Source organism: Myotis yumanensis, unplaced genomic scaffold (assembly GCF_028538775.1).
Source record: "Myotis yumanensis isolate MYYU_CA2020_CCGP unplaced genomic scaffold, mMyoYum1.0.hap1 SCAF_19, whole genome shotgun sequence".
Taxonomy (NCBI): Eukaryota; Metazoa; Chordata; class Mammalia; order Chiroptera; family Vespertilionidae; genus Myotis; species Myotis yumanensis.
In genome coordinates this window covers 14,757,332-14,784,493 of record NW_027223770.1, presented here as the reverse complement: position 1 = coordinate 14,784,493, position 27,162 = coordinate 14,757,332, and the positions used below count along the sequence as shown (strand labels likewise).

General features: G+C 46.5%; 3 protein-coding genes across 4 annotated transcripts in view; 1 reads left to right on the top strand and 2 right to left on the bottom strand.

Moving 5' to 3' along the window:
- Positions 1 to 366: 366 nt before the first annotated feature.
- Positions 367 to 11,540, bottom strand: EI24 (EI24 autophagy associated transmembrane protein). Of its 2 annotated transcripts, none has more exons than XM_070400250.1 (11): positions 11,395 to 11,540; positions 8,791 to 8,903; positions 7,098 to 7,243; positions 6,445 to 6,505; positions 5,526 to 5,592; positions 4,877 to 5,001; positions 4,474 to 4,593; positions 4,018 to 4,129; positions 3,233 to 3,344; positions 2,758 to 2,832; positions 367 to 1,494 (listed from the first exon to the last, which is right to left on the bottom strand). In XM_070400250.1, exons 2-11 carry the CDS (start codon positions 8,830 to 8,832, stop codon positions 1,332 to 1,334), a joined length of 1,023 nt encoding a protein of 340 aa, XP_070256351.1. In that variant the 5' UTR covers positions 8,833 to 8,903; positions 11,395 to 11,540; the 3' UTR covers positions 367 to 1,331. The 2 variants fall into 2 exon arrangements, with proteins under 2 accessions (XP_070256351.1, XP_070256352.1); XM_070400251.1 differs by lacking the exon at positions 11,395 to 11,540 and adding an exon at positions 10,722 to 10,983.
- The window catches only part of FEZ1 (fasciculation and elongation protein zeta 1), a 74,553-nt gene continuing 56,954 nt past the window's right edge, over positions 9,564 to 27,162 (top strand). Inside the window, exon 1 of the mRNA XM_070400249.1 lies at positions 9,564 to 9,585. The gene's annotated coding sequence lies outside the window, so the exon portion shown is untranslated. The remainder of the gene's footprint in view (positions 9,586 to 27,162) is intronic.
- Positions 21,704 to 26,779, bottom strand: LOC138998099 (zinc finger and SCAN domain-containing protein 4-like). Its single transcript, XM_070400157.1, has 3 exons — positions 25,704 to 26,779; positions 23,900 to 23,916; positions 21,704 to 21,759 (listed from the first exon to the last, which is right to left on the bottom strand). Exons 1-3 carry the CDS (start codon positions 26,777 to 26,779, stop codon positions 21,704 to 21,706), a joined length of 1,149 nt encoding a protein of 382 aa, XP_070256258.1.

The following is a 27,162-nucleotide window of genomic DNA, read 5'->3' as shown; positions in this document are numbered from 1 at the left end:
TCTTCCAAGCACCCCACAGCAACCTGCAGTTCTCTGCAGTCCTAGTGACAAATGACCAGGTATCTAAAGGAGGAAGTAAATCTTTTTTTTTTAATGTATTTTTTTTAATATATTTTATTGATTTTTTACAGAGAGGAAGGGGGAGGGATAGAGAGTTAGAAACATCGATGAGAGAGAAACATCGATCAGCTGCCTCCTGCACATCTCCCCACTGGGGATGTGCCCGCAACCAAGGTACATGCTCTTGACCGGAATCCAACCTGGGACTCTTGAGTCCACAGGCTGACGCTCTATCCACTGAGCCAAACCAGTCAGGGCCATGAATATGTTTCTTGATGTGATTTATAAATTCAACCATTCCACACCTTGTGGGAAACGAATCACATTTAATTGTGACATTTTAAAATTGTACAAGTGTTTTGACATCTGCCCCCTCCTCCAGTACTTGTCTCTTTAAAATAACAGAAAAACACCAATCACAGGTTTAATGGTTTTAATAAGTTTACCCCTTCAGTTTCGATTTGCAGCACCCAATATCCCCTTTGAAACATCAGACGGACCCGACAATGGCCGACAGTAAATTTCAGACCTGCAGAGTTTAAGAGTTCAGGTTCTCTGAGCATTCTGTGTTGCAGTGGCACTTGTCCAAAACTGGTACCTCCCTGTGGCGGGGGAACTTTAAATGTACCAGTGAAAAGAGCTTTTCCCCTTCAAGGGGAAGGAAAAATCACTCCTCAAAACCCAGCAGATCTGGCTGTGAGGTCTTTCCTCCTGTCCCATCTCTTCAGGCTTATTTTTTGCAGTGGAGCAAGAGAGACCAAAATCTAACCTGAGTTACAAGAAACAAGACAGTGATGGCTATAAAGGGAGTGACCAGGAGTAACGGACACTCCTTTACCCCCCACATCCAATGTATGTGCTTCACAGAAAAACAACAAAAATAACAGGTCCACAAAATACAAAAGCTAGAATTACAAAATCCATTCATCCAAGGGTGATGGGAGGCAGGAAGGGGAGGTGGAAGGGTGAATGGCACGGGGAGAAAAAGTATTCGAATCAGTCCAGGGGAGGGGAGGCTGGCAAATGCTAGAAAAGAGCTGCAGAAAAACCTGTGGGCCTTTCAGACTCACAGGTGTTAAAAGTCCACATACTGGTGTCAGGGAGATCGTGCCTTACGTGCACCAGAGACAAAAATCCCAGTTCCTCAGGAGGGAATACGCAGAAGGCCCTTGGCAGAGTGGGCCCTGCCTTCCCTGGTGGGGGTGGTGAACAAGGAAAGAACTGCACAGCCTCCTTCCAATCCCACTCCTTCCCCCTGGGTGGCAGGTGACTCAGTGGCCTGCAGCAGCCTTCAGTTTGGCAGGAGACGAATGCGGTGAAGGGAACTTGTCTGCAGAGGCTGAGCTACTCAGGGCGGACTGCAGGTAGACCGTCTTGTGGAAGAGTCTGTTGCTTAAGAAAACCACCAAGGAGAAGAGGCGCAACTGGAAAAGGCTACAAGGCAAGAGAGCCAACTTGTGAGATCCCCAGCTGGTCAGAATTATTACCTGACTACATTAAGTTTGAAAATGACAGGGAAAATAAGACAAGTACAGATAGTAGACACAGTACAGATATTGGACACATGGATTAAACAGGCAGCAACTAAAGAATGCACTGGTTCCAGTCACTGTCGTAAGTGTAATGATCTCACCACCATTTGAAGTATCAAAGCTTACTTACTGGAAACAAATTTATATTTCAGATTAACTCTGAATCAAGAAGCACTTTTCTATAACTGACTTCAGGGCACAAACTTCAAGCTACGTCTGAAGACATCATATGCATATGTGTTTCATTTTCAAGAGAGTTCCAGACAAAGTCAATTCCTACTAAGACTCACACTGAGCATTGCTGGACAGCAAGAATAAGCAAAAACTCAAAACAGATCTGACATGATTGTATCCTCACTGACTTAACCAAAATTGAGCAAAGGCTGAGCTTTTCTTTGAAGTGATAAAACTTTTGGAGTGCTAGTATTACTGCTAAAGACTCCTTTTAAAATACTGTTTTACTATCATCCATATATATAAAAGCCTAGGCGACCGAATGTCCAAACAACCATTTGACTAGTCACTGTGACACGCACTGACCACCGGGGGCAGATGCTCAATGCAGGAGTTGCCCCCTGGTGGTCAGTGAGCTCCCACAGGGGGAGCACCTCTGCAGCTGCAATGATGGCAGCTGCAGCGGCAGGCACAGCATGGCGCCTGGCTTGGCTTCCTCCCTAGCCACCTGCCGCTTCAAGCACTACTACATCCCCTGAGGGGTCCTGGATTGAAAGATGGCACAGGCCAGGCTGTGGGACCCCACCAGTGGATGATTCCGTGCATCAGGCCTCTAGTTATCATTGAACTCCTATAGCCAGACACATGGGCCTAATGCCTTTTTAAAAAGTTGGCCATTCTTACAAAAATGAACACAGTTACCAGTGTTTACAAGTGCCTTATTCAGTAAATTGTTAAATTTTTAAAATATGTATTATAGCATCAATTTTAAAAACATATTCATGTACATATATATGCATGGGGAAAATTTGGAGATATATCCCAGAAGTGTTTTTCTCTTACTAAACTGTTCATTAATGTGTTTCCAGAAATGTAAGAGGTTATTTTTTAAAATGTCTCATTCATATACTAGTAATTGTGGTATTATAGCCCCAATCCTTTACACAGAAAACAACGTACTACACTTTGACTAGTACTGGCTAATACTTACTAAGCTTTGCCAGGGGTCTTTGCTTCATTGGCGCTAATAATGAATAAAGGAAAGAGGATAGAGAAGAGGCAGCCACTGTAAAAAAAAAAAAAAAAGAAGAAAAATAATTAGTCACCTTCATAACAGCCATGACTTTGGAGAAGACATGAGAAGCCCCAAATTCCTTTGCATCCGGTGCTAACATTATGGCTTGATAAGCCCTTAATAAATCAAACACATCTTTGAATTTTTAAAAAAGGGTTTTTCTAAGCACTGGCTATGTTTATCACTGCTCCAGGAGGCAACATAGATGAAATATGGCATCCAGGTCCTACAGACTAGATGTTAATACTGACACGTGTCTAGGAGAAAGTCCTATGGACAGCCTAACAGTCAACAGGAATGAAGAATGCCTAGCACAGAACCAGGCATCCAGAAGATGCTCCCTGCGCTGAGCTTTGTACCAGTCCCCCTCCCGGCCCTCCAGCCAAATCACCTGATAATGTACGAGGACTGCATTGCTGTGAGGAAAGCCAGAGGTAAACCAAATCCAAAGTAGTAAGGCCAGTTCCTCTCTATGTTTGACAACCGCTGGTGCATTTCAATTCCTAAAACAAGGAGCCAACACAATTGAAATTCTTACTTCCTTTTCTCAAAATGACTAAATACAGGAGACAAATTTGAGGTTTGAGTTTGGGATATAGGTCTGCCATTTAGAAAACAGCTAAAACACATAATTCAGCATTGTCCAAATGTGATAATAAAGATTTGAGGCAAAGTTTTTACAATTCAATAATCACAATTTCAAAGCTGGCAGGCTAAGTGAATTATGAATGACACCACCAGCATCCTTTGTCAGGATTAGTCCTAAGCAAAGCAAAGTATCAAATAAAAAGTTAGCCATCGCCTAGAAATTAACCTCTTTCAACCAGACATACCCAGACAGATATGTCAAGGGTTTTTAAAATACCCAAAATTATCTGAATGCACTGACATCAAATTAATTTCTCTAATTCAGAATGCCTTCTGCTCATTTACGGCTCAGTCAGAGCTCTGTCACATTAAGCACCATAGAGGTAATGCTACATGGCTGCACGCCCCAGCATCGAAGTTAAGGGTTAAGCCAAAGGTAAGTGCCCTCTTGCCAAAGATGCTACTTCCTTCCAAGGACGGGTTGCCACGGGCCTAAGCCTTAGGTAAGTGTTAAGAAGTCTGCTTAGCAGCAGCATTTCCAAAGTGAGCCCCCAAGGTTTAGTTTGGAGTTTCTTCAGCTGGACTTACCTTTATTGAACCAACGATATTCAAAGCAGTACAGTGAGTAGAGAAGGGACATATGCAGGAGACTGACCAGCTGACCCACAAGGTGGATGGGAAAGAGACTCACAAACATCCCCTGAAGAATAAACACGGAAAATCTTAATTCCAAAGTTTCAGAGACCCAACGCTATTCACCTGCCACCGAGTCATTACTCTCTGCCCCGAGAGCCATTCAGGTGCTTCTCAAATTTCTGACCAGCAGGAGAGTGGAGAATGCCCAGGTGGCAGGAAAGGGCAGGTAAATTCATGTTTCTTATTCTGTGATTTTTAAATTCCCTAGTTGTTTCTGTAAAAAGCTTATTTAAAAATCATTACCTCCCATAAAGCATTTCGGCCCCAGTGTAAATGCAGTACCCCGTCGGTGTAAACTTCCCTCTAGTGAACCTTTATTTTGAAAGCTGTGCATGTGCCCAGTCTCACCTGGATGAGGAAAAGAGCCTGCAGCAGAAGGTTGAAGAGCATGTCAGCAATGATTTTGCTAACACTAGGGAATGGGTGAGGCTTCCGCCCTGATACCTCGAATGCCAGGTCGGCTATATCCTGTAACAGAGAAAGTAGCTCACCCAACCAGGAACGAAATGGCCCCAATATCCATCCCAAAGCTAAGGCCCCTGATCTTCCCTTGGACCTGCCACGTGAGGAAAGCTCTGTTGGCCTGACATGGTGATTCCATTTTGCAGGAGCACAAACGCCACCCACTGGCTGCGTGACCAAGGAAGCCTGTGAGTTGCTCCCTACAAGGCCACTCACTTCGCAGGCTATAATCTGCCACCTGTCAACCCTCGTGCTACAGGACCCAGCCTCCATTCCGCCCTGGACCTACTTGGAACCAAATGGCATTCACCACTTTGCTAAGCACAAACAGGGGGAGCACCCAAAGAGCGCTGAAAATGGACGTGAGGAAGAATTCCAGCCATGACCAAACATCTCCATGTAGAGACGGATCGCCTACAAAAGGGGAAAAGAGTCCGTTTACCTGGAGAAATGGAAAACCAGAAGACCAAGTATGGAACCCCTAATTGTGACTATTCCTCCCCACCCCAGCCCCACACATATCTTTGTTTTTTGCAGCACAAACTATGCCTTTTTCAGATAGTTTTATTCTTTGCAAACATCAAATTCTGGCCACAACTCCGGTTCAGAGTAGCCACAGCTATGTGCTGCTTGCCTTGAGACAAACCTGCTTACCTGGTGGTGACTGAGAGGTCACAGTGATTAACGGTAAGTAAGATGCAGGAAACCACCTGAGCTCAAGTCCCAGCTCTGCCACTTACTAATGATTTAACCTTGGTAACTAACTTTCATTTCCTCCCCCATAAAATGACATCTATAACAATACCCACCCAAAGGGCTGTTGAGAAGTTTGAGTTAAAAACATCCCAAGCTCCTGGTACATAGAAAGAGCTCCATAGACTGAGGGAGACAAGAAGAAATCTCCTACCTCTATCCCAGGCAGACAACACCATACTTACCAATAATCTGGGCAGTTACTGACTGAAGTACAGGAATAAACACTCGATAAAACAAGAGGAGACTGAACTAAAGGAAAGAAGCAAGAAGGTAAATATTAAAAACCCTTCTTCAAAAAAAAAAAAGAGTTCCAAGTGTCAGTGCAATTATTTTCCAGATGGAGGTGACTTTATAAATTAGAAGGCCTGAGTAGCACCAAAACTGGACCCATTTCTAATCCCAATCTCCATTTAAGAGGAGGAGTACAAACCTAATACTGCCTATAAAAACAGCAAAACTTTGGGGGCAGAGAAGAACATTTCAGACTGTATACAGGACAAAATAAAGGCACAGACTAAGTGCATAGTAATGTTTTATTAAAGTTAACACCTGGGAACATCTGTGAAATGTTTAAATTAAGGGAACAAATTACATCGAATTCCAAGTCTAAGGAAATATTTAACTACCTGTTTTTTGAAGTATTCAAATTTCACCTAAGCCTGGATTGCTTCTCACTTAATTGCAGGCAATCTTTTCTGGTGTGGGTTTCAACAGATATCAATTCTAATAGATCGCTATAACCAGATGAGGGGAGACCCTTGTCCTCATCCACCTGTCATTTCCCTCTGATCCCACAAGATGCTCTTAGCCAAAATGTCCAGACAATGTCAAGAGAAGTTATTAACCAATAACAACATTAAAACATGTGAATAAGTAATTTTCAAAACTTATTTTAGGAATAGCCCTTTATTTACATACAAGTGTTCTCTGAGTGAGAATAAAAGCACTCCAGTTGCATAGAATCCTAAGTTATGGTCTTAAGCATGTGTCAGCTGGTAAAAGCTACTTGTCTCAGTTTAAAGAAAACAGAAGAGAACTATTAACAGCAACAATCCGAAGATAACTTATAAGGCACCTAGAATTTAAGGAAAAAGAACTTACCCAGAATACTCCGCCATTCCAAGCGCAGCACTGGAAAATTCTACTAACGATACGTGGCTCACTGGAAAAGAACACATGTATTTAGCTTACAAGGCAGATAGGCCATTTTCATACTGTCATTCAGTAGCTCCCCATTTTATGTCTTTTGTTGGTATTAATTTTCCAGCACCTATTGTTCTCCCAATGTTCTAATGTCAGTCAATAAGAACAGACCAAAAATATTTCTAGAGAAGCAGCTTTTCTCAAAACAAAAAATTTATTTTCTAAAATCCAAGACCGAAGAAGATTAAAAGAGGATGTCTGGAGTTCTACCAATAAGTAAATCCACATAGGCTCTCCTAGTAGTACCCATCAATCCAAATAATTCTTTTGTGGTTCTCTAGTCATCATTCTGATTAAAAAACAAACAAAAAACAAGCACCATGACATCTGAGCAAGGATGACTGCTAGACCCTAATTTAAATCACTGTAGGCGGATGGGGGAGAATAACATCACATTTTGGGGGGAGAGAGTACAAAAAACAATGGGGCGCTACTAGAACTCCAAGTCACGTCACACGGTCTCAATTGTATGCTGAGGAGCAGTCATGTCCTGAAGTGCCTTCCCTTGGAAGGGGGCTCAGACATTTCCGACACCAGCCGCCACTCCTTACCTCTCTTGCTTCCTCTCTATGCTCTGGGCTCTCCTTTGTGCCAGGACACTGCTTGCCCTTCTCCGACGCTGCTCCTCTCTCTTTTGCTGAATTCGAGCATCCAGCTTTGAGATGGTACAAATTCCCCAGATGGAGTCTTTGATTCCCTACAGACAAGAGTATAATACAAGAGTATTCTTTTTAAAGAGGGAAAATGATGGATCAGGGAATACTTACTTATATGCCGTAAAGTGATATCATGGTGGAAACCACTATTTATTTTGCTACGTGGCTTACGGGAACCTTGATTTTTTTTTTTTGAAATAATTCCCAATTTGTAGAAGAGTTGCAAGAATGGAAAACTTCTTAATACCCTTTCCTCCAGATTCACCAGATTAATATTTTGCTACATTTACTATTATACATAAAATGGGGTCACCCACATACCAAGCATCTCCAATGAGCTAGACATGGGCCATATGGAAATGATCAAGAAACATAGCAGGAAAAGTATACAAGTAAACAACAACAAAAATTATAGTTTAATTAACTGCCACAACACTTTTATGTCCAAAGTAGAGTGGTAGCGCTGGGGTACCTGACTTCTGAAGCAGCAGCACAAAAAGGCAGTCTGGTAGCAATGGTGAGCCTGGATTTAAGGATGGCATTTTCACCCATTGTGATTAGCCAAAATAAATGCTGGAGATAATCACCAGGATACAGAGACACGGGCAAGTTTATGAACTACTGTCATTCAGCACCATAAATTGGCACAGTGTGCACCTGATCTTTTACCTACGAGTACTTTTTAGTCTTATTTTGCTTTTAATTTCTAAATCTTCCACAACAGTTTAAATATCCCAGATAGTAGAGTTCAAATGGCTGAGGGCCTAGTATGTACGAGAATGATGACAGGATCCCCACCTAAGACGCTTACAGCTCATGGGGCAGACAAACATGTAAAGTGTACAATGCAGAACTGATCCAGGGTTGAAATTTTATCACACAATGAGGTAAAGGTATTAAAAGTAGATCACATTGCATAGAGTTTCTTTAGCCCTTCCAAGATACTCCTTCCATTTCTCTTTTAACTCAAACTCCCCACCCCCATCAGAACTGGCCTCTCTCCTGCTCCTAGGAATAGAGCTAGAGGGGCCACAACTAGGGCATTAGACCTCAGACAGCCACTATAAGAGAATTTTATGCCATTGGAAATCTGGGTGACTAGGTTCTAAGCAGATCTTTATGGGACATTTTCCTAGAGCATCATCATCTGCACCTTATAAAATGGGGGGTCTCTAATGTAGTAAATCCAAATGTAGTCGTTTACATAACAGTAATGTAACCAATGTTCATTGCTTAGTTTTTACCAATCTGTCATGGTTACAGGAGATGCTAACATTAGCAGAACCTAGTGACGGATACAGGGGAACTCTACTATCTGGCAACTTTTCTGTAAGTCTAAAATTATCCCAAAATAAAGTTAAAAAAAAAAAAAAAAAGGGGCTCTGGACCCAAGCTGACCAGGATTCTCATGCTATAGACACCAGGAAGATCTACCAAGCTTCTGCAAGCTAGGGTAATACCTATCTCTTAAGTAGAGTGGATTAGGATAAAAACCTCTATGTGAAGGACCCAACAAATATGAATACCTAAAGGATTTCCTAGTCAGTTCCTACAGCAAAAGGGTCATGAGATGGCTTGATGTACTCACCCTGGCAAGGTCCTGGAGAAAGGTTTTGACACTGTCAGCCATATCTTCACCATCCAAACTACCAACTATACAGAGGAGAGAGAAGCACCCCAAAATCTCTCATCATGAAGAACCTGGAAACAGAGATAATGGGAGAAAAATATTTAAAGATAAGTAACTTCATGTACATTTCTGCATGATGCCATTTTCCACATACTTGCATCTCTAATAGGAGTCCTTAGGATTCTAGCCCTTAGATACTAGGACAGTGAACTAAAAAGTAAGGTTACCCCTGCAACTAATGAAATGTGCAATGGATAAATTATTTTTTAATTTAATTTAATTTCACTTTTACAGGGGTAAATGGCTCTGGGACCAGTAATCTCCTCACCAGACTCTGATGTCCCTCACTGCCCACACACACATTCCAATATCCCCTTAAGCTATAGGTATGCTTGGTGTATAACCTCTAACACTTGAATGAAAGTACAAGAGCAAGATGAAAGTTCTTGCAAAATTTACTAAATATGCACTTCATGCACAAGGCCCCCCGGCACACAGTTAAGTTTAAGGCGTGATGTGAAATTTCCCACCAAGACCTCCAAAAGGGGCCTCCATACACTTTCCAATTTTAAATATATGCATATAAAAGTGGAATTTTAATAAGCATGCAAGACACAGTGGATTTTATTTACACTAGGCCAAAAAAAGTTCACGCGTACAAATATTCTTTAACTCACTACAACTTTCCCATTTTATTTCTCAGGTGAACGACAAATCTATCTTCAAAGCTTAAGAACTTGAAAGCTCATATCTGTAAGTATTCTTCAAATTTGTGTTCCCACTTAATGTCATTAAGGTGAATGATAAAACCCATTTTCAGAAATTTTATTAAGAAATTGGGATTCTAGCCCTGGCCAGTGTGCTCAATGGTTAGAGCATCAGCCCATGCACCTAAGGGTCGCAGTTTCAACTCTCCCCCTCCCTCCCTTCTACTCTCTCTGAAAAAACAACAGGAAAAATATCCTCAGGTGAGGATTAAAAACAAAAACAAAAACACTTCTCAATCCTAATTAAACCAATCTAAGGTATTCTCAATTTAAGAGATAGCTCATAACGACAGAATTTCACAGGCAGCTTATATAAACCTCAAATTTCAAAACGTAAGCACACTTTCCCTGACCTAAAACCACCTCACCAAACTGTACCTTCTTGACCCAACTGGACTAATGCCACCCAGAACTGAAAGAGCAGGGAATATAACAGCAGGAAGAAGGTAACTCACACACCATCTGAACCATCTGCTCCTTAGGGCAAATCCTACACAGACGCACACCCTTCAGGTAGAGAGGTTTCCAGGGCAAGAAACATCTCCTAATACTCACTCCCACTTGAAAACAAACAGAAAAACCATCTCAGCGTGAAAGACAACTCAGTGCCAGGTGAGTAGTAAAATGCTCAATGATGACACACAAGAAAGACCCTGGTTTGGAAAGACTCGCATGAATCCACTCTGAACCAGCTGCTTACTAATCTATATATTAAGGGTATCAAAATCTTCATGTTTTTAAGTGCAATAACATGAAAATAAAAAACTTCTTTATGAACATATTCGCACTCCAAAGTGAGCTAGCCACATATTGAGACTGGATCCCTCACGGGGCAGAGAGAGCCTGAAGCAGGTCAATCCCGGGCCAGTAGAACAGCTCTGCTATCTGAACCATGGCCATTAACACCTGGCTTCTGCGTGCACCGAGGGGCAGGTTACCTACTGACCAGCAGTGGCCTTTGAAAGATAGGTCACTTCACATTTTATGCGGAGATCCTAGCAGCCTTCCTTCGGGAGTATTTGGGATTTACCGGTTTGGAGAAAAGGAACCTGCCACAATCTGAGACCCCACAGAGACTGAAGAGCGCGGGGGGGGGGGGGGGGGGGGGGACCTCCAACTCACCTGGAAGGAGGGAAAGTGCAACTGGTCCACATCATGTTACAGGGGGAAACTGAGTCTCCACAGATGAATGGCTAACCCAAGGCGACAGCACAGGGATGGGCTACAGCAAACTTGAAAGCCCCGGTGTTCTACCCTCGGTCGGACCTTTCACTCCAGAGGACTGTTGTTTACCCCGAGCATTCCATGGACAAAATGTCTCGTAATCCTGGAAATACCCCTCCCCGGCCACCGAGTGCCTCGCAGTCATTAGAACTTGGGAGGCATCTGCAGAGACACGAAGCCCAAGTGCGGAAAGCAGGAGGCGGGCAGACCCGCTGCAGGTGCAGGAAAGGTGAGCGCCCTCCTCCTCACCGGCCCCTGGACTGGCTCCAGGTCCGCCCGGTGGCGGCTCCCGGAGTCCTCGGCGATTCCCACTGAAAACCGCGAGCTCCCTCCGCACCCGCAGCGGCACCCGGCGCGGAGCCGCTCGCCGCTCGCCTCGGCCACACGGAGGCTGGGGACGGCCGCGCCGCACCCGGGCATTCTCCTTCCAGCGGGGTCCCTCCCGCAACCACACGACCCCGAGCTCGGGCCCTGCAGACCCTCACCGCCCGCACCGCACCGCACCGCACGCTCCCTCCGCCCCGGTCCCTGCCGCGCGCCAGTGGCCTGGCTCCGCCGAGCCTGCACCTACCCGGCAGCTCCGCCGCTCGGCTCCGACCCGGCCCCTCGCCCACCGCGGGCCACTGGATCCTCCGCGCCGACAGCCGGCAGCCACCCGGGCGCTCCCAGGGCCGAGGCCGCTGCGCCCGCACTGGGCATGCCCGGGCCGCGCGGGGCGGTGGGAAGTCGGCGGGCGCGGAGCCATCGGCCCAGGGCGGAGGGGGCGGGGCCGCTGCGGCGGAGGGGGCGGGGCCAAGCGGCACCTGCACTGGGCATGCCCGGGAGGCCGGGGCGGGGACGGTGGGCAGTGGGCGCTAGGCGGGCGGGGAGCCACCAAGGCAAAGGGGGAGAGATCCCCTCGGCGGCCGAGGCTCCACGGGGCTGCGCCCGCACTGGGCGTGCACGGGCCGCCCAGGGCAGAGACCGGGTCGGGGCAACATAGGGCGACGGAGCCTGGGAAATCCAGTCGGCCCACAGGCCCGTGCACGTCCCGCGCCGAATCTGGGACGCCCAGCCTTTCCGGAGCGCTTCCCAGATTCGGTTCTTCCGGATCCGTCATCCTGCTCTTCGCCCTCCCCATTTACTTGTGCAGAGTTGCATGTCCTTATGAAGTCTTAGGAAGCCTGACAACAGGAGAACAATAATACAGAAGTCACCTTGGTTTATTTGGTTGGAAATTTTCTGTTAACCAAAGGTACCAAGCAATGATGGGTTTAAGTCAAGCTCCAAATGATTAATAGCACAAGCGGCCATGCCATTCGGCTGCATTAGGGGTATACTCTGTGGACAAAGTGATGGTTAAGATAAAAACATAAAAGTAAATAGAAATAAGACTTCATCTCCATCTTCACCAGTCCACTTCTACCCTAGGGACAGGCATTTTCTTGGCATCAAACCATCAAGCCCTACCTATAACCTTTTTCTCCCTATTCCCAATCTCTTCTATGTATCTCACTCCTGTTAAAACATTCAAACCTGTAAAGAATTTTTGTGAGTTTAGTTGAGCCAAACTGTCAACAGTTGCTGGGAAACAGAATCTCAACCGGATTGAGATAATGCTCCAGAGCAGTGGTTGCCAACCTCTCCGACCTCACGGACCACCAGTGGTCCACGGAATAAGGGTTGGTTACCGCTGCTCCAGAGAATGGCAGTTTTTCACCTTTTTTTTATCTATGTTATCATAGATGCAAAAAGACAGGCTCAGTGAAGGTAAAGGTTGACCTTGTCAGTGAAGATGCCAGCCTAGGTGTGACTACCCACCATAACTGCTTTTAGTTAAAGTTTAATTTCAGACCGTCCTTTGTGGTTACTTTAGGTCTTTGAGTTTGTAAGACTGCCACGAAGGCCTTCCCTGAGCTTGTCAGGTTAGCGTGTGGCCCCTTTCGTCCACAGATGGAATACACCAAATGCAGGATCTTGGATATGTTTTCTATCTGCTGAGAATTGTCAGAAAGATTAAAACAGCACATTCCTTTAAATTCCTCACAACCGTGGCCACGCCACAAACAGGAAACAATCTATTGCTGCCCGCTTCTCTAGAACTGCCTCCCTGACCTGGCTCAGCTCTCGATTTCTCCCATGTATAGCCCTGGAGGTGGCATTCAGGGCTTTTACCATGCTACAAGCCAGCTGGGCCACTTCTACTTTGAGGGAGCCTACCAGTACCAGCATAACAAAAATGGATGAAATATATTCAGCAGAACTCCACAGGTGAAGACATTGCAGTGCAGTGCAATGGCCGTGAGAAGGTCTTTTTTGGTTCCGACTCTGTGATATTTCTGGGGCTCAAAGATGGACAGTCATCCTAAGCAACCTTCATCCCTTACCTGGAAAGACTTCCATGAATCACCTCCCCCCCCCCCCCCGCCCCCCCGCGCAACACACACCGTGCTGTTGGCAGGGATATATGAATAAACAATTATCCCACCTATCAGAAACCAACCACCTGGCAGCGTAATATGTCCATTACTATAAGGGAGGGTGAAATCATCTGAACAATTCATATTGTAGTTACTAGATACTTAACCATAATAACTAGAACACCTGGTAAAAGTCAGACATTCGCCACTGAGAATTACTGCACTAACCTTTAGAGCAGCGGTTCTCAACCTGTGGGTCGCAACCCCTTTGGGGGTCGAACAACCCTTTCACAGGGGTCACCTAAGATGAGATATGTTTTAGAGGAAACATCTAAACCGCTGCTTTAGAGGAAACATCCCTGCATCCTTTTCCCAGACGGTGGATCCCAACATATAAAGGTCTCTGTGTATGACTTTCCAAAATGAATGGAATAATTCTATATATTATCAATAGGTGCCCCAATTCCTACTCAGCAAAATGTAAAGGTCAATTCTACACAGGTTCCTCATTGTCAACTTCAGAGCAGTTGGAGTGGTGAGAAACACGTCCCAGGGTCCCATCCACTTCTCCTCCAGTTGGATCATCATCCTTGCACTGCTTATATCTAACTTCCCACCACATCCCCCCTCAAGTATCTTGGCTCTAAAGCAGTGGTTCTCAACCTTCCTAATGCCGCGACCCTTTAATACAGTTCCTCATGTTGTGGTGATCCCCAACCATAAAATTATTTTCGTTGCTACTTCATAACTGTAATTTTGCTACTGTTATGAATCATGATGTAAATATCTGATATGCAGGATGTATTTTCATTGTTACAAACTGAACATAATTAAAGCATAGTGATTAATCACAAAAACAATATGTAATTGTATATGTGTTTTCCGATGGTCTTAGGTGACCCCTGTGAAAGGGTTGTTCGACCCCCAAAGGGGTCGCGATCCACAGGTTGAGAACCGCTGCTCTAAATTATTTGAGAAAAGGGGCACAGGGTTTCTTCTGTAACTGCTTCATGCTGAGGGACAAAATTTTCCTTCAGAGCCCAGAGATCCTTGCTCTCTGTCAGAGGGACAATGAGGCCTGGGCGCAGAAAGAGTTGGCAATGGCGCCTAGAAGTGGACAAGGCAGACATGGGAGGGACAGGGGAGGGGCAGGGGGGCTGCAGTGGGAGGGGTCGGGTGGGGGTGTGGAGGATGGGCCAAGACCCACTCGTGTGTCCACGGCAGCCTCGGGGCCCACAGTTCCTTTCAAGGTGCATGAATTCGTGCACTGAGACCCTATTAACATATAACCATTTCAATAACTTATAGAACTTTTGCTTCCTGGGCAAAAACAGGAAAGACCTTTTCCCTTTTAATAGACTAGAAAAGGACTAACCAAAATGAGGTTTATTCTCTAACTTCATTTGCCCTTGGGTGTGGTCAGCAAATGACACTAGTTGGATTTCTGCTATCTGTTTCCCTGAGTAGGTTGATATAAGATATTTATCCTCTGGTTAGGGAGGCAAAATGCAAATCATTTATTCTTAAGTCTCTATGGTTTAGGGAAGATAGGATTTACTAGATGGCTCCAAATTACTGTGTAATGTGAAAGTATTATTGTATTTTATTTCTCCTTACAAAAATGGGAGTGGCCCCCCACTGCTATTTCTGTAGCCTGCTGGGGGGGCACTTCTACTAGGAAAAGAACTTGCGGGGGGGGGGGGGGGGTGTCAGAAGGTTTTATTTCCTGTATTTTTCTTTCTGAGTAGACTGTAACAACAAGAAATATTGCATATAAGAAGAGTTCTTAAAAAACAGAAGCAAACAAACAAAAACCCCTACAGTAAATAAATGAGTACTCTCAAAAGGATGGACTGGGACATTAGCCTTAGAATCTTATCTCACACTAACCCAGCACAGGAAATGGGTTCTGAGTAGCACAAAGCCCAAACATCAGAGGCAGAGGATTCCCTATGTTAATAAAACAGTGAAGAGCAAACTAAGTCCTCCAAAGATAAGAAAGCAAGCAAAGAACATCAGTAACCAAGTTACATCATAGACAGACAAGAACGTTCACTAGCTAAGAGTTTCCAGCGGTTGATGCCTTCAGAGGGAGAACAGGAAAGGTCACTAAGATTAAGAATTCTCGGCAGCTGCTGGGGAATAACCGAAATCCTTGACACAGGTTCAGCCAACCACAAGTAGCTGGGGCTCCTAGCAAAGTGGGATACGCCCCATCTTTAAACAACATTAAACCAAACAATAAAAAGACACAAAACAATCAACAGAGAGGCTATCTATAATAATAAAAGGGTAATATGCGAATTAGACCGGACATCCTTCCAGACAACCTTCCAGACAAAGCGGGGGCTGCGAGGGAAGCCTGGGTCCCGGGTGCCAGAGGGAAGCCGGTGCTGGCAAGCGGAGGAAGGAAGGCCTACTCTTGCATGGATTTCATGCATCGGGCCTCTAGCGTACAATATTTATGGGTGCGTACAACCCAAAGACAAGAGCTTCACACCATGCTCCTTGTCTGTCCAGCCACAGAAATCTCAGAATGCCCTGTGTTTAAAACCAACCAAAGCAGAGCAATGTCTCTCGTCCCAGAGTGGATCAGATTAAAGACTTGGAGACCAAGCAAGGACCACTGGAGGTCCCTTGCCACCCGGAGCTGATCAGGCTCACCCGGAGGACAGGCAATAAAATGCCTCCCATGCCACACACACTACTGCCATACACAGAACATACTTCCTTACAAGGAAGCGCAGACAGGAGGCAGCAAGTACTTCTCGTGCCATACAAACACCCTTGATTCCTCCTACAAAAACGCTTGAATCAACTTCAGTCTCAGGTGATACGTGGAGAATTGCTGAGGCTACAGCTGGAACTCAAAACAGGAAAATTCCTGGCAGCGCTGCAAATAAAGAGTCCAGGCCTCAGCCCCAGGAACCCCCAGTCCAGGCAGCAAGCGGGATCCCCGGTACTCACCCCAGAGGAGTCTCTTGCTTACATCCTTTCGTGGTCGCCAGAATATGTAATTGGACAATCAGTGGGTCCGTGCTGCCTGTCACTACCTGAGTTAAGCAGAGACGGTTGAATCACATGAGCCTTTGCTCCAATACTGCTGGCAGTATGGGAGACCAGCACATCATCCACAGAAATCTGCTCTGCATCATCCCCTAAATCAGCTGCTTACATAGGGTAAAACAAGGATTATATGGATAAGTAGGAATTACAGGCATGGGGAAGTAGGCAATGCAGGCTATGGTGGGGCTCCATTGTTCAGGCAACAAGGTTGTTAATCTTTCCATGATAATAGGCAATTCTTTTTTTAAAAAATATATTTTATTGATTTTTTACAGAGAGGAAGGGAGAGGGATAGAGAGTCAGAAACATCGATGAGAGAGAAACATCGATCAGCTGCCTCCTGCACACCTCCCACTGGGGATGTGCCCACAACCAAGGTACATGCCCTTGACTGGAATCGAACCCGGGACCCTTGAGTCCACAGGCCGACGCTCCATCCACTAAGCCAAACCGGTCAGGGCAATAGGCAATTCTTGAATGAGAATGGACCACACTCCAAGGTTGACTCCCAGGTACTGAGGGCAGACAACTCCCAGCCGGGTCAAAATTCTTTTCCTTTCTTCCTTCCTTCCTTCCTCCCTCCCTCCCTCCCTCCCTCCCTCCCTCCCTCCCTCCCTCCCTCCCTCCCTCCCTCCTTCCTTCCTTCCTTCCTTCCTTCCTTCCTTCCTTCCTTCCTTCCTTTCCCTCACCCGAGGATATTTTCCCATTGATTTTTACCCTGTATAAGCAGCTGGCTTATGGGGGCTGCAGAGCAGATTTTTGTGGATGACCTGCTGCTCTCCCATGCTGCCGGCATTATTGGAATAAACACTCACATATGATTCAACCCTGTCTCTGCTTAATTGGCTCAAGTAGTGACAGGCAGTACAAACCCATTGATTGTCTGGTTTCACTACTTACTACTCTATTGCATCTCTCCCTTAATTTCTGAAACACAAATATGATCTAATTTTTTCCATGATTCAAATGTTTTTGTTTTTGTTTCATGATTCAAATGTTTTAATGTAGGAGCCAGGAAATAGCAATCTCTGGCTGAATCCAGCATGCAGAAATGTTTCGTTTGGACTTCAGTTTTTCCAACATTTTAAAAATTAGATTTCACATGAAAATCCCATTTTGGCCTTTTAAACACCTTGATCATCTTGAAACATTTCATGCACGGCCAAATGACAGCAACCGTCTGGAGCTAAATAAAAGCCTCCATAGTCCCCAAAACCCAAACAAAGAGAGACCCCTTGAAGGAGCCATCCTTTTAAGCCAACTGTCTTTCTAAGTGAACTCTTATCACTGAGTTTCAACTTCTCCCAAAGTGTTGATCCAGGTAAAACAGGTGGTGGTGGCCATAGCACAGATACCTCCTTGCTCAGCTACAGATAACCAAGACTGTTCTATTATCAAGAACAACTTTAGTCAGAGAGTCTAAAGATCTGGACAGATAATGCCTTAGCAACAAAATCTGTAATATTAATGTCTCCAAGAATTAAGAAGGGGTTTTAGATCATATTCCCATTTGTTTCTATTCCTAACCAGGAGAATATGGCCTTCCCAAAGGAAGTGATTCCTGAATCACGAATGCCTCCTTGTAGGCCTTTCTAGAACAGTTTTGAGCACAATCAGATAATCAAAGTCATTGTCCAGCTGTGTGCCAGCCAGCTAGGCACTCATAGGCCCAAGGAGAATAATGATAAACACTACAAACAAGGATAAATCCTATCAGAAAACCTAACTGGTCCCATTCAAAGTAGGGGTCAGTTAGGTTTTCTGCTAGCTAGAAAGAAAAAAGTTGTTCTAAATTCCAGAGGTTACCCCACTTAGCAATGGCCTGGGAGATATGGACGAAGGCATTATCTTTCCAGGCCAATGCCAGAGTAAAGGAAAGAAAGAAGAGAAAAAAAGGTCTAATGTTTAGATAACATAGTGTTGCAGAATTTACCAGGCGACCAGAAAATACACAATGAGTACTCGGAGATTCACGAAAAAAAAAAAAAAAAAAAAGAGAGACACCTTTATTCAAAGCAGCGCTGCTGGCTCAGGGGATTCAAAGATCCAAAGCCTGAGCATCTTATACAAGGAGATTACTCCTTATATATATTCCTAAAATTCTTTGTTTCCTAACTCCCGGGCTTTTGCAGCCCTACCTAAGTTAGAATGGGGACGTAAGATTACAGCCAAAGACCTGGCATGGGTGGTGCCAGGGACCTGCTCTCTGGCTAAGCTGTTAAATTCTGGGTTTGTGGCCCTTGTAAACTGGGAGTATTTAGGAAAACAGATTATTGCGTAAGGCAGGGGCAGTGACTTAATTATAGGCCAACAAGAATGTGCAGTAGGATACTGGTTACTGGCAAGGATTCAGATTGCTAACCCCCTTCTCTCCCCCGCCCCACCCCCCAGGCTGCCCCCTATATTCTCCTTCAGTAGGAAGTCTTGATTTAGTGTGTTCGGCAAAAGCAGTCTACATCAATGTGAGCTACTTCTCTTCCTAGTCAGTATGATTCAAAGAATTGCGTGTACAGGCTGTCAATGTTTTCCACTGAAAAATTGTTGGGAAATTCCTGTAATGAACAATCAAACCATTTGTTTGGGCAGGACAGTCCAGGAAAAGTACAGCAATGCTGATGGAGACATTGACATAGTAGCCTTGTGATTATAGATAGTAAGGGAGGCACTGGGGGAAAGCCCCAGAAGTCTAAATTCAGGGTCAGTTCGGGAGAACTGACATTTCGCCTTAGTCAAATTCCTAAGAACTTTAATAGGAGAAACTTACAAACATGGGCAAGGCAGTTGCTCCCAGTGGTGGTTGGGCTGGGAGGAATCCAAACCCCTCCCAGGACAGGGTCTCTTTTTTAAGGGGCTTCCTAGTAAAACCATAGGGTGGGTGGTCACCTAGATTGACCAGAAAGAACAATGCTTTCCTAAACTGATAGATTAACATCAGGCAGTGAGCACACTCTGCACATTCATTAACTTCCTTGGGGGTGAGGCTCCCATACATACAAAATTAAATATGTTTTTCTCCTGTTCATTTGTGTTATGTCAACTTAATAGACCAGTCAAAAGTACCCAAAAGGGTAGAATAAAATGTTTTCGTCCCCTACAGAAGCAAATAGGAATGCTATTTACTGTACTTTTCCCTGTATAAACCGCCCCCCCCCCCCGACTTTTCCAACCCAAAATTAAGGAATCAATATTTTAAACATAAAACAGAACACATTTTTGTTTAGTAATTACCACAGGTAATGTTTACATACCAGTACTATGATATTGTGCAGCATATCACTTTATTCAGCCTCTGTTGCATCACTTCTCCTTCATCACTATTAGTTCCAGACATATAAATTTCTTCAACTTCTACTGTATCACTGCTGTCTTCTGAGTCATGTCTATATATGTGAGATCATCCTCATAAACTGGTGGCATTTTCTGAGCTAACTTTGTTCGTGTTCTCATGGCCAACCCTTCTCCCTTCATGAAATTGAAGCACCATTTTGCCTTTCCTATAAAATCAGCAATGTTTATTTTGCTTGCAAACATTCTTGCCTGACATTGAATAAGCTTGGTTGACACACATAAGCCACTCTGGCACTGCTCCATAATCCAAGCCCAAGCCTCTGCTCCAAGTTTACCCATTTTGCTGGTTTTCCTCTTAAGGCCTTCTTCTTTTTTGGCATCTTAAGGAGTTGTTCTTCCTGTTTTCTCCACTGTCTGGTCATACACTCAGTGGGAGGAGGTCCAAATTGTCTCTCTGCAGCTCTATTTCCATGCTCTTTTGCATAGCTGATTACATTCAGTTTGAATTTTGCAGAGTAAGACAATTGCTTACCGGTATTTATCTTTTTATTTTTTTGGCATCTTTATGGGCTCAGAATGCTCTGGTCCCTGTTGCATCTGCTCAATCTCCACCTCCACCTTCACCTCCATCTCCACCTCCAATTATGGCATCAGCTGACATCAGTAACAATAAGGCTCATGATTGGAAGAAGCCTGTTTGACAAGGTATGGGCAGCTACGCACCTGTGCAGCTCCCTCCTCAGCTTACTTCTATGTATAAGACACCCCTCAATTTTCAGTCTAATGATTTTAGAAAAAAATAGCATCTTATATATGGAAAAATACGGTATTATTGTTGCCATTTTAGATATGATGAAATCAAAGCAAAAGAGAAATAAGTTGCCTAGGTATGCTGTCAGGAATTTCCCCCTCAATGAACAGACATTTAGGAAATTAGCCCTCTTCACCCAGGAATTAAAGAAGCAATACATTTATGGCAGATTTAAAAATAGAGGTTTGGACTGATTCTGCTGAGCCCAGGAATTAGAACAAAATTTAGAGAATCCTTCCTTCGCTAGAGATTCAGACCAAGGGACTTGCTTGGTTTGACTTTTCATGTTAAGTTACCAGACCTATTAGAACTCAGCAATTTGCTAAGACCTAAATACTTTTTTTATTTTTTCCATTTTTTTAACAGCTTTGTTGAGATATACTTCACATATCATACATTTCACTCATTTAAAGTATGTAACTCAATGGTTTACAACCATCATTACATTCTAATTTAAAAGAACCATTTTCTTTGCCTCAAAAAACGAACCGTACCCATTAGCTGTCACTGCCCATTCCCACCTCTCTTTCCCAGCCCTAGGCAAACACTAATCTTTCTGTCTCTATAGATGACCATTTTGAACTTTTGATGTTACTGGAATGATACAGTATGTAGCTTTTTGTGTCTGACTTCTTTCACTTAAATGTTTTCAAGGTTTATTCATGTTATAGCATATATCAGCACTTCATTTCTTTTATAGCAAAACTAGAGGCCCGGTGCACGACATTCGTGCACTGGATGGCGGGGTGGGGAGGGGGCTCCCTCAGCCCAGTTTGTGCCCTCTCACAGTCCAGGACCTCCAAGGGGTCCTTAGCGCTGCTGCAGAGGCTCCCGCCATATCCACTGTGCTTGCCAGCTTTGAGCCTGGCTTCTGGCTGAGTGGGGCTCCCCCTGTAGGAGTGCAATGACCACCAGGGGGCAACTCCTGCGATGAGCGTCTGCCCCCTGGTGGTCAGTGCATGTCATAGTGACTGGTTGTTCTGCCGTTTTTTTCTGCTGTTTGGTCGATTTGCATATTAGCCTTTTTTTATATAGAACTAGGGGCCTGGTGCACGAAATTCGTGCACTGGGTGGGGGGAGGGAGTGTCCCTCAGCCCAGCCTGCCCCCTCTCACATACTGGGAGCCCTCAGGCGTTGACCCCCATCACCCTCCAATCGCAGGATCGGCCCCTTGTCCAGGCCTGATGCCTCTGGCAGAGGCATCAGGCCTGGGCAAAGGACCCTCATTTCCCCCCACTCACTGGTTCTGCCCCCCACCCAGGCCTGATGCCTCTGGCCCAGGCGTCAGGCCTGGGCAGGGGACCCCCAGACCCCTCCTATTGCTGGCTCCACCCCTGGCCCAGGCCTGATGCCTCTGGCCCAGGATTCAGGCCTGGACAGGGGACCTCCATCTCCCCCGGATCACTGGCTCTGACCCCCGGCCAGGCCTGATGCCTCTGGCCCAGGAATCATGCCTGGACAGGGGACCCCCATCTCCCTCTGATCGCTTGCTCCACCCCTTGCCCAAGCCTGACGCCTCTGACCCAGGCTTCAGGCCTGGGCAAGGGGACCCTCATATCCCCCCAATCACTGGCTCCGTCCCCCACCCACGCCTGATGCCTCTGGCCTAGGCATCAGGCCTGGGCAGGGGACCTCCAGCTCCCTCAGATTGCTGGCTCCGCCCTCCGCCCAGGCCTGATGCCTCCGCCAGAGGAGTTGACCCTCATCACCCTCTGATCACCGATCACCGGATCAGTCCCTTGCCCAGGCCTGAGGCCTCCAGCAGAGGTGTCAGGCCTGGGCAGGGGATCCCCAGCTCCCACCATTCCCAGCTCCGCCCCTGCTACCCACGATCTCTGGCACCGCCCCTGCCAAGGCCTAAGGCCTCTGGTGGAGGCATTAGTCCTGGGTAGGAGACCCCCAGCTCCCCGCGATCTCCCGCTCTGCCCCTGCCTAGACCTAATGCCTCTGGCCAAGGCGTTAGGCCTGGGCAGAGGACCCCCAGCTGCTCACGATTGCTGACTCTGCCCCTGCCCATGCCTAACGCCTCTGGCCGAGGCCTTAGGCCTGGGCAGGGGACCCCCAGCTCCCCATGGTTGCAGGCTCCACCCCTGCCTAGACCTAATGCCTCTGGCCAAGGCATTAGGCCTGGGCAGGGGAACTCCAGCTCCCCACGATCTCCCGTTCTGCCCCTGCCTAGACCTAATGCCTCTGGCCAAGGCATTAGGCCTGGGCAGGGGACCCCCCCAGCTCCCCGTGGTTGCAGGCTCCGCCCCTGCCCAGGCCTAACGCCTCTGGCCGAGGTGTCCGGCCTGGGCAGCGGGGACCCGCAGCAGCAGCGGCCCTGCGATCGCATGGGCTCCGCTTTAGGCCCAGGCAAGGGACCCCTAGCTCCCGGGACTGCCAGCTTTGCCTGTGCCCAGCTCTCATCGCTAGCTCCACCCCTACTTCCCGCTATCACTGCCAGGGTGGCAAAGGCACCCAATTCTCCGATTGTGGCTGGGGGGCTCTTAGCTCCTCCCTGGGTTTCCGATCACTGTCAGTGGCAGGGGGCTTCTTCCTGCTTTCCCTTTCGCCTCCCTGCATTGTGCCTACATATGCAAATTAACCGCCATCTTTGTTGGCGGTTAACTGCCATCTTAGTTGGCAGTTAATTTGCATATCGCCCTGATTAGCCAATGAAAAGGGTAGCGGTCGTACGCTAATTAGCATGTTTCTCTTTTATTAGATTAGAAGATAGGATAATATTCCAACCTGGCCAGTGTGGCTCAGTGCTTGAGTTTCAACCTATGAACCAGGAGGTCACGGTTTGATTCCTGGTCAGGGCACATGCCTGGGTTGTGAACTCGATCCCCAGTAGGGGGGAGTACAGGAGGCAACCAATCAATGCTTCCCTTTCATCATTAATGTTTCTGTCGCTCTCTACCTCTCCTTTACTCTCTGAAATTAATAAAAATATATTTTAAAAATAATATTTCATTGTATGAATATACCACATTTTGATGAATAATTCATCAGTTGATGGACTTTTTGCTTGTTTTTATTTTTATTTATTTTTTTTCGGAAATTTTTATTTAAATGTCTTTTTTTTAAAAAAATTAAATCTTTATTGTTCAGATTATTACATTAGTTACTCTTTTTTCCCACCATAACTCCCCTCCACCCAATTCCCACCCCACCCACCGCCCTCACTCCCCACCCAGTGTCCTAATCCATAGGTGCACGATTATTGTCCAATCTCTTCCCTCACCTCCCACATCCCCCCCCCAAGAATAGTCAGTCCATTCCCATTCTATGTCCCTGATTCTATTACAATCACCAGTTCATACTGTTCATCAGATTATTTATTCATTTGATTTTTAGATTCACTTGTTGATAGATGTGTATTTGTTGTTCATAATTTGTATCTTTACCTTTTTCTTCTTCTTCCTCTTCTTACAGGATACCTTTCAGCATTTCATATAATACTGGTTTGGTGGTGATGAACTCCTTTAGCTTTTTCTTATCTGTGAAGCTCTTTATCTGGCCTTCACTTCTGAATGATAGCTTTGCTGGATAAAGTAATCTTGGTTGTAGGTTCTTGGTATTCATCACTTTGAATATTTCTTGCCACTCCCTTCTGGCCTGCAAAGTTTCTGTTGAGAAATCAGCTGACAGTCGTATGGGTACTCCTTTGTAGGTAACTGATTTTCTTTCTCTTGCTGCTTTTAAGATTCTCTCTTTGTCTTTTGCTCTTGGCATTTTAATTATGATGTGTCTTGGTGTGGTCCTCTTTGGATTCCTTTTGTTTGGGGTCCTATGCGCTTCTTGGACTTGGAAGTCTATTTCTTTCACCAGGTAGGGGAAGTTTTCTGTCATTATTTCTTCAAATAGGTTTTCAATATCTTGCTCTCTCTCTTCTTCTGGCACCCCTATAATTCGGATGTTGCTACGCTTGAAGCTGTCCCAGAGGCTCCTGACACTATCTTCGTATTTTTGGATTCTTTTTTCATTTTGCTTTTCCGGTTGGGTGTTTTTTGCTTTTTCGTATTTCAAATCTTTGACTTGATTCTTGTGATCCTCTGGTCTGCTGTTGGGAGTCTGTATAATATTCTTTATTTCAGTCAGTGTATGCTTAATTTCTAGTTGGTTCTTTATCACAACATCGAGGGTTTCACCAGTCTTCTTGAAGATCTCACTACATTTATCGGCGGCTTCTAGACAGTTCTTTAAAGATCTTAAAAGTGTGGTTTTGAACTCTATATCCAGCAGTTTGCTTTCCTCCAATTCTGTCGTTTGTGTCCTGTTTCTTTGTCTCGGCATTTTTTATGCTTCGCTGTGTCGATAGAGTGCCTTTCTGTGCTAAGTGTCCCAATTACCTGAGGTAGACACTCTTGGTGCACCCCCTTGTGGGCTTTGTGCACAGTCTTGTTGTGGTTAAGCCTTGATTGTTGTAGTTATCACTGTGAGGAATTGACCTCCAGGCCAATTGGCTGTGGGAATCAGCTGTGTCTGTGGTGGGAGAACTTCTGTGCTGGAGACACCCCTCTGGGGCTAGACTTGCTTCGATGGGGCTTTGGTGCTCACTGAGTCTGCCCCCTGAGTGTGTCTTTTATGGTTCCACGGAGCTGCAAGCTGGATGGTCCCACTCTGACCTCTGGGCTTCCTGGCTCCTGGATCTCTAGGGAGGTGCTAATCTAGCCTTTGCCTGAGGCTATCCAGCAAAAGCCTCCCTGCAGGGCTTGGGCGGGGCAGGTCCCATGGGATCAACAGGGCGGGATTAGCAATTATGGCTGCTCTCAGTCTTGCCCTCAGAGGCTCTGCTTCTCAGTGTCCCAGTAGTCGCTGCAAGCCCCACGGAGAGAAAGCTGCCCTAGGGTTCTGAGCGATGCCAGACAGTCCCACTTCTCCCGTATGAGTGTGGGTCCTTAGAGACTCGCCCGGAACTGGAGCTCAGAGCCTGAGACTCCCTCCTGATTGAAAACGACAACCGCGCCCTCAGCCTCCAGCCCGCTCCGCATGCACTCCGAACCTTAGTATTTTACTTCAGCACTGCGCCTCCTCTGAGCCTCGGTATGCTTTTCTCTTTCCTCCTAGTTGTAGAACTTCCACTCAGCCAGCTTTCTTGTGGTTCTGGATGATGTCCGTTCCATCTTTTAGTTGTATTTTTGAAGTGGTTGTTTGAGGCAGCAAACTCCCATGTTTACCTATGCCACCATCTTGGTTTCTCCTCTTTAAATGTCTTATGTTCCCTTTTAACCAACACCAAAAAGAGAAAAAGTTTTTTGCCGTTCCGAACAGGAGTATCACTTCAGAGAGGAGCTGGCGCGCGAGGCCCCAGATTAGTTGGCCTGTCCCTGGTGCATCCGCAGGTGGCGGTGGTAGGTGGAGGACTGGCGGTAGGTCCTCCCGCACTGAGCGCACGTGTAGGGCTTGGCGCCCGTGTGGATGCGCTCGTGCGCCTGCAGGTTGGTCCGGTGGCTGAAAGCGCGGTCGCAACGGCCACAGCGGAAGGGCTTCTCCTTCGAGTGGATCAGCTCGTGCACGCGCAGGTCTGAGGCCTGGAAGAAGCCTTTGCCGCACGTGGCACAAAGGAAGGGCCTCTCGTTGTTGTGCCTCCTCTGGTGCAGCTGGAACCGACAGAGGTACTTGAAGACCTGGGGACACTGGTCGCACCGGTACAGCTTCCGGGCGCCCCCCACCTCCTGGGGTGCCTCCTCTCGGGGAGGCTCTTCCTGGGCAGTGGGAGCGCCCGGACTTGCTGAACCAGAGCTGCGTGGACTCTCCCCGGACACCTCGCTCTCTGCGGGGCCCTGAGGGCTCTCTTCCTCCAGGGGTTGGTGGTCTGGACTGGAAAGGTTGTCGCCATCTTCATCTGCATCTCCTGGTGCTGCTGGTGGGGGTGTCTCTGGGGGAGGCGGGGAGGGTGTCCCCCGGGTGAGCGCCTTGGCGGCTGCTGCTGAGCACTGCTCCTGGAGGTGGGCCAGGACCTGTCCTATGGGCATGTTTTCCGAGAACAGGGCGTCCTGCCCCCCCAGGCTGAAATGTATCATTCTGGGGGGCCTCAGGTCCTCATCCTCCAGGTGCTCCATGAATGCCTCCAGGTCTCTGCCACTCGACTCCCACTTCTCCTGCCACGCGGCCCTCTCGCTGCTGGGCCTGTTGAGCAGGAACTGCTCCACTGACAGTTGGACAATCATCTCTAGCTTACTGTGCCTGTCTGGCTGCAGCCACGACCAGAAAGACCAATAGATGCCCTGCAGCTCCGCCTTCCCAAGCCTGCGGCTGCCCTTGTTCAATGAGATGAGTCCAGGGCTGGGGAAGCCGACCTTCTCCGCCTCCTCTCCCTCCTGGTTGATGGGTCCTCCTCGAATTCTAAGCTTGAAGTCTCCTGCCCAGGGACCGTTCCTGGCTGGTTCGTCTTGAGATGCCATTCTCCTCACGGACACAGACGTTCACGCTGGATGATCCTGGCCCAACGCTGAGCTGCTGTGGGGCTTGGCTGTCAGTGATGTGCTCTGATGTGCTTCCCTGTTGGGGTCCAGCCCCAGCAGGTCCAGGGGTTCCCAAAGGTGTGGACGGAGTCGGCGAAGAAGGAATGACACGAAGACGGACTCGAAGACAGCGTTCAGTTGATCAGCAGCCTAGTCAGGTTCTCTAGCCACGTTCTAGCCAGGATCTCCAGCTAGGTTCTGTGTATTATTGTTTTGTTACATCTGTATTTATACCAGTTGATTGTAATCCTATCAATTTCTATTCCAAAGGTTAGGGCGTTTCTTATCTCCATTCCAGGGAGTAAAGATTATGTAGCTTAAGT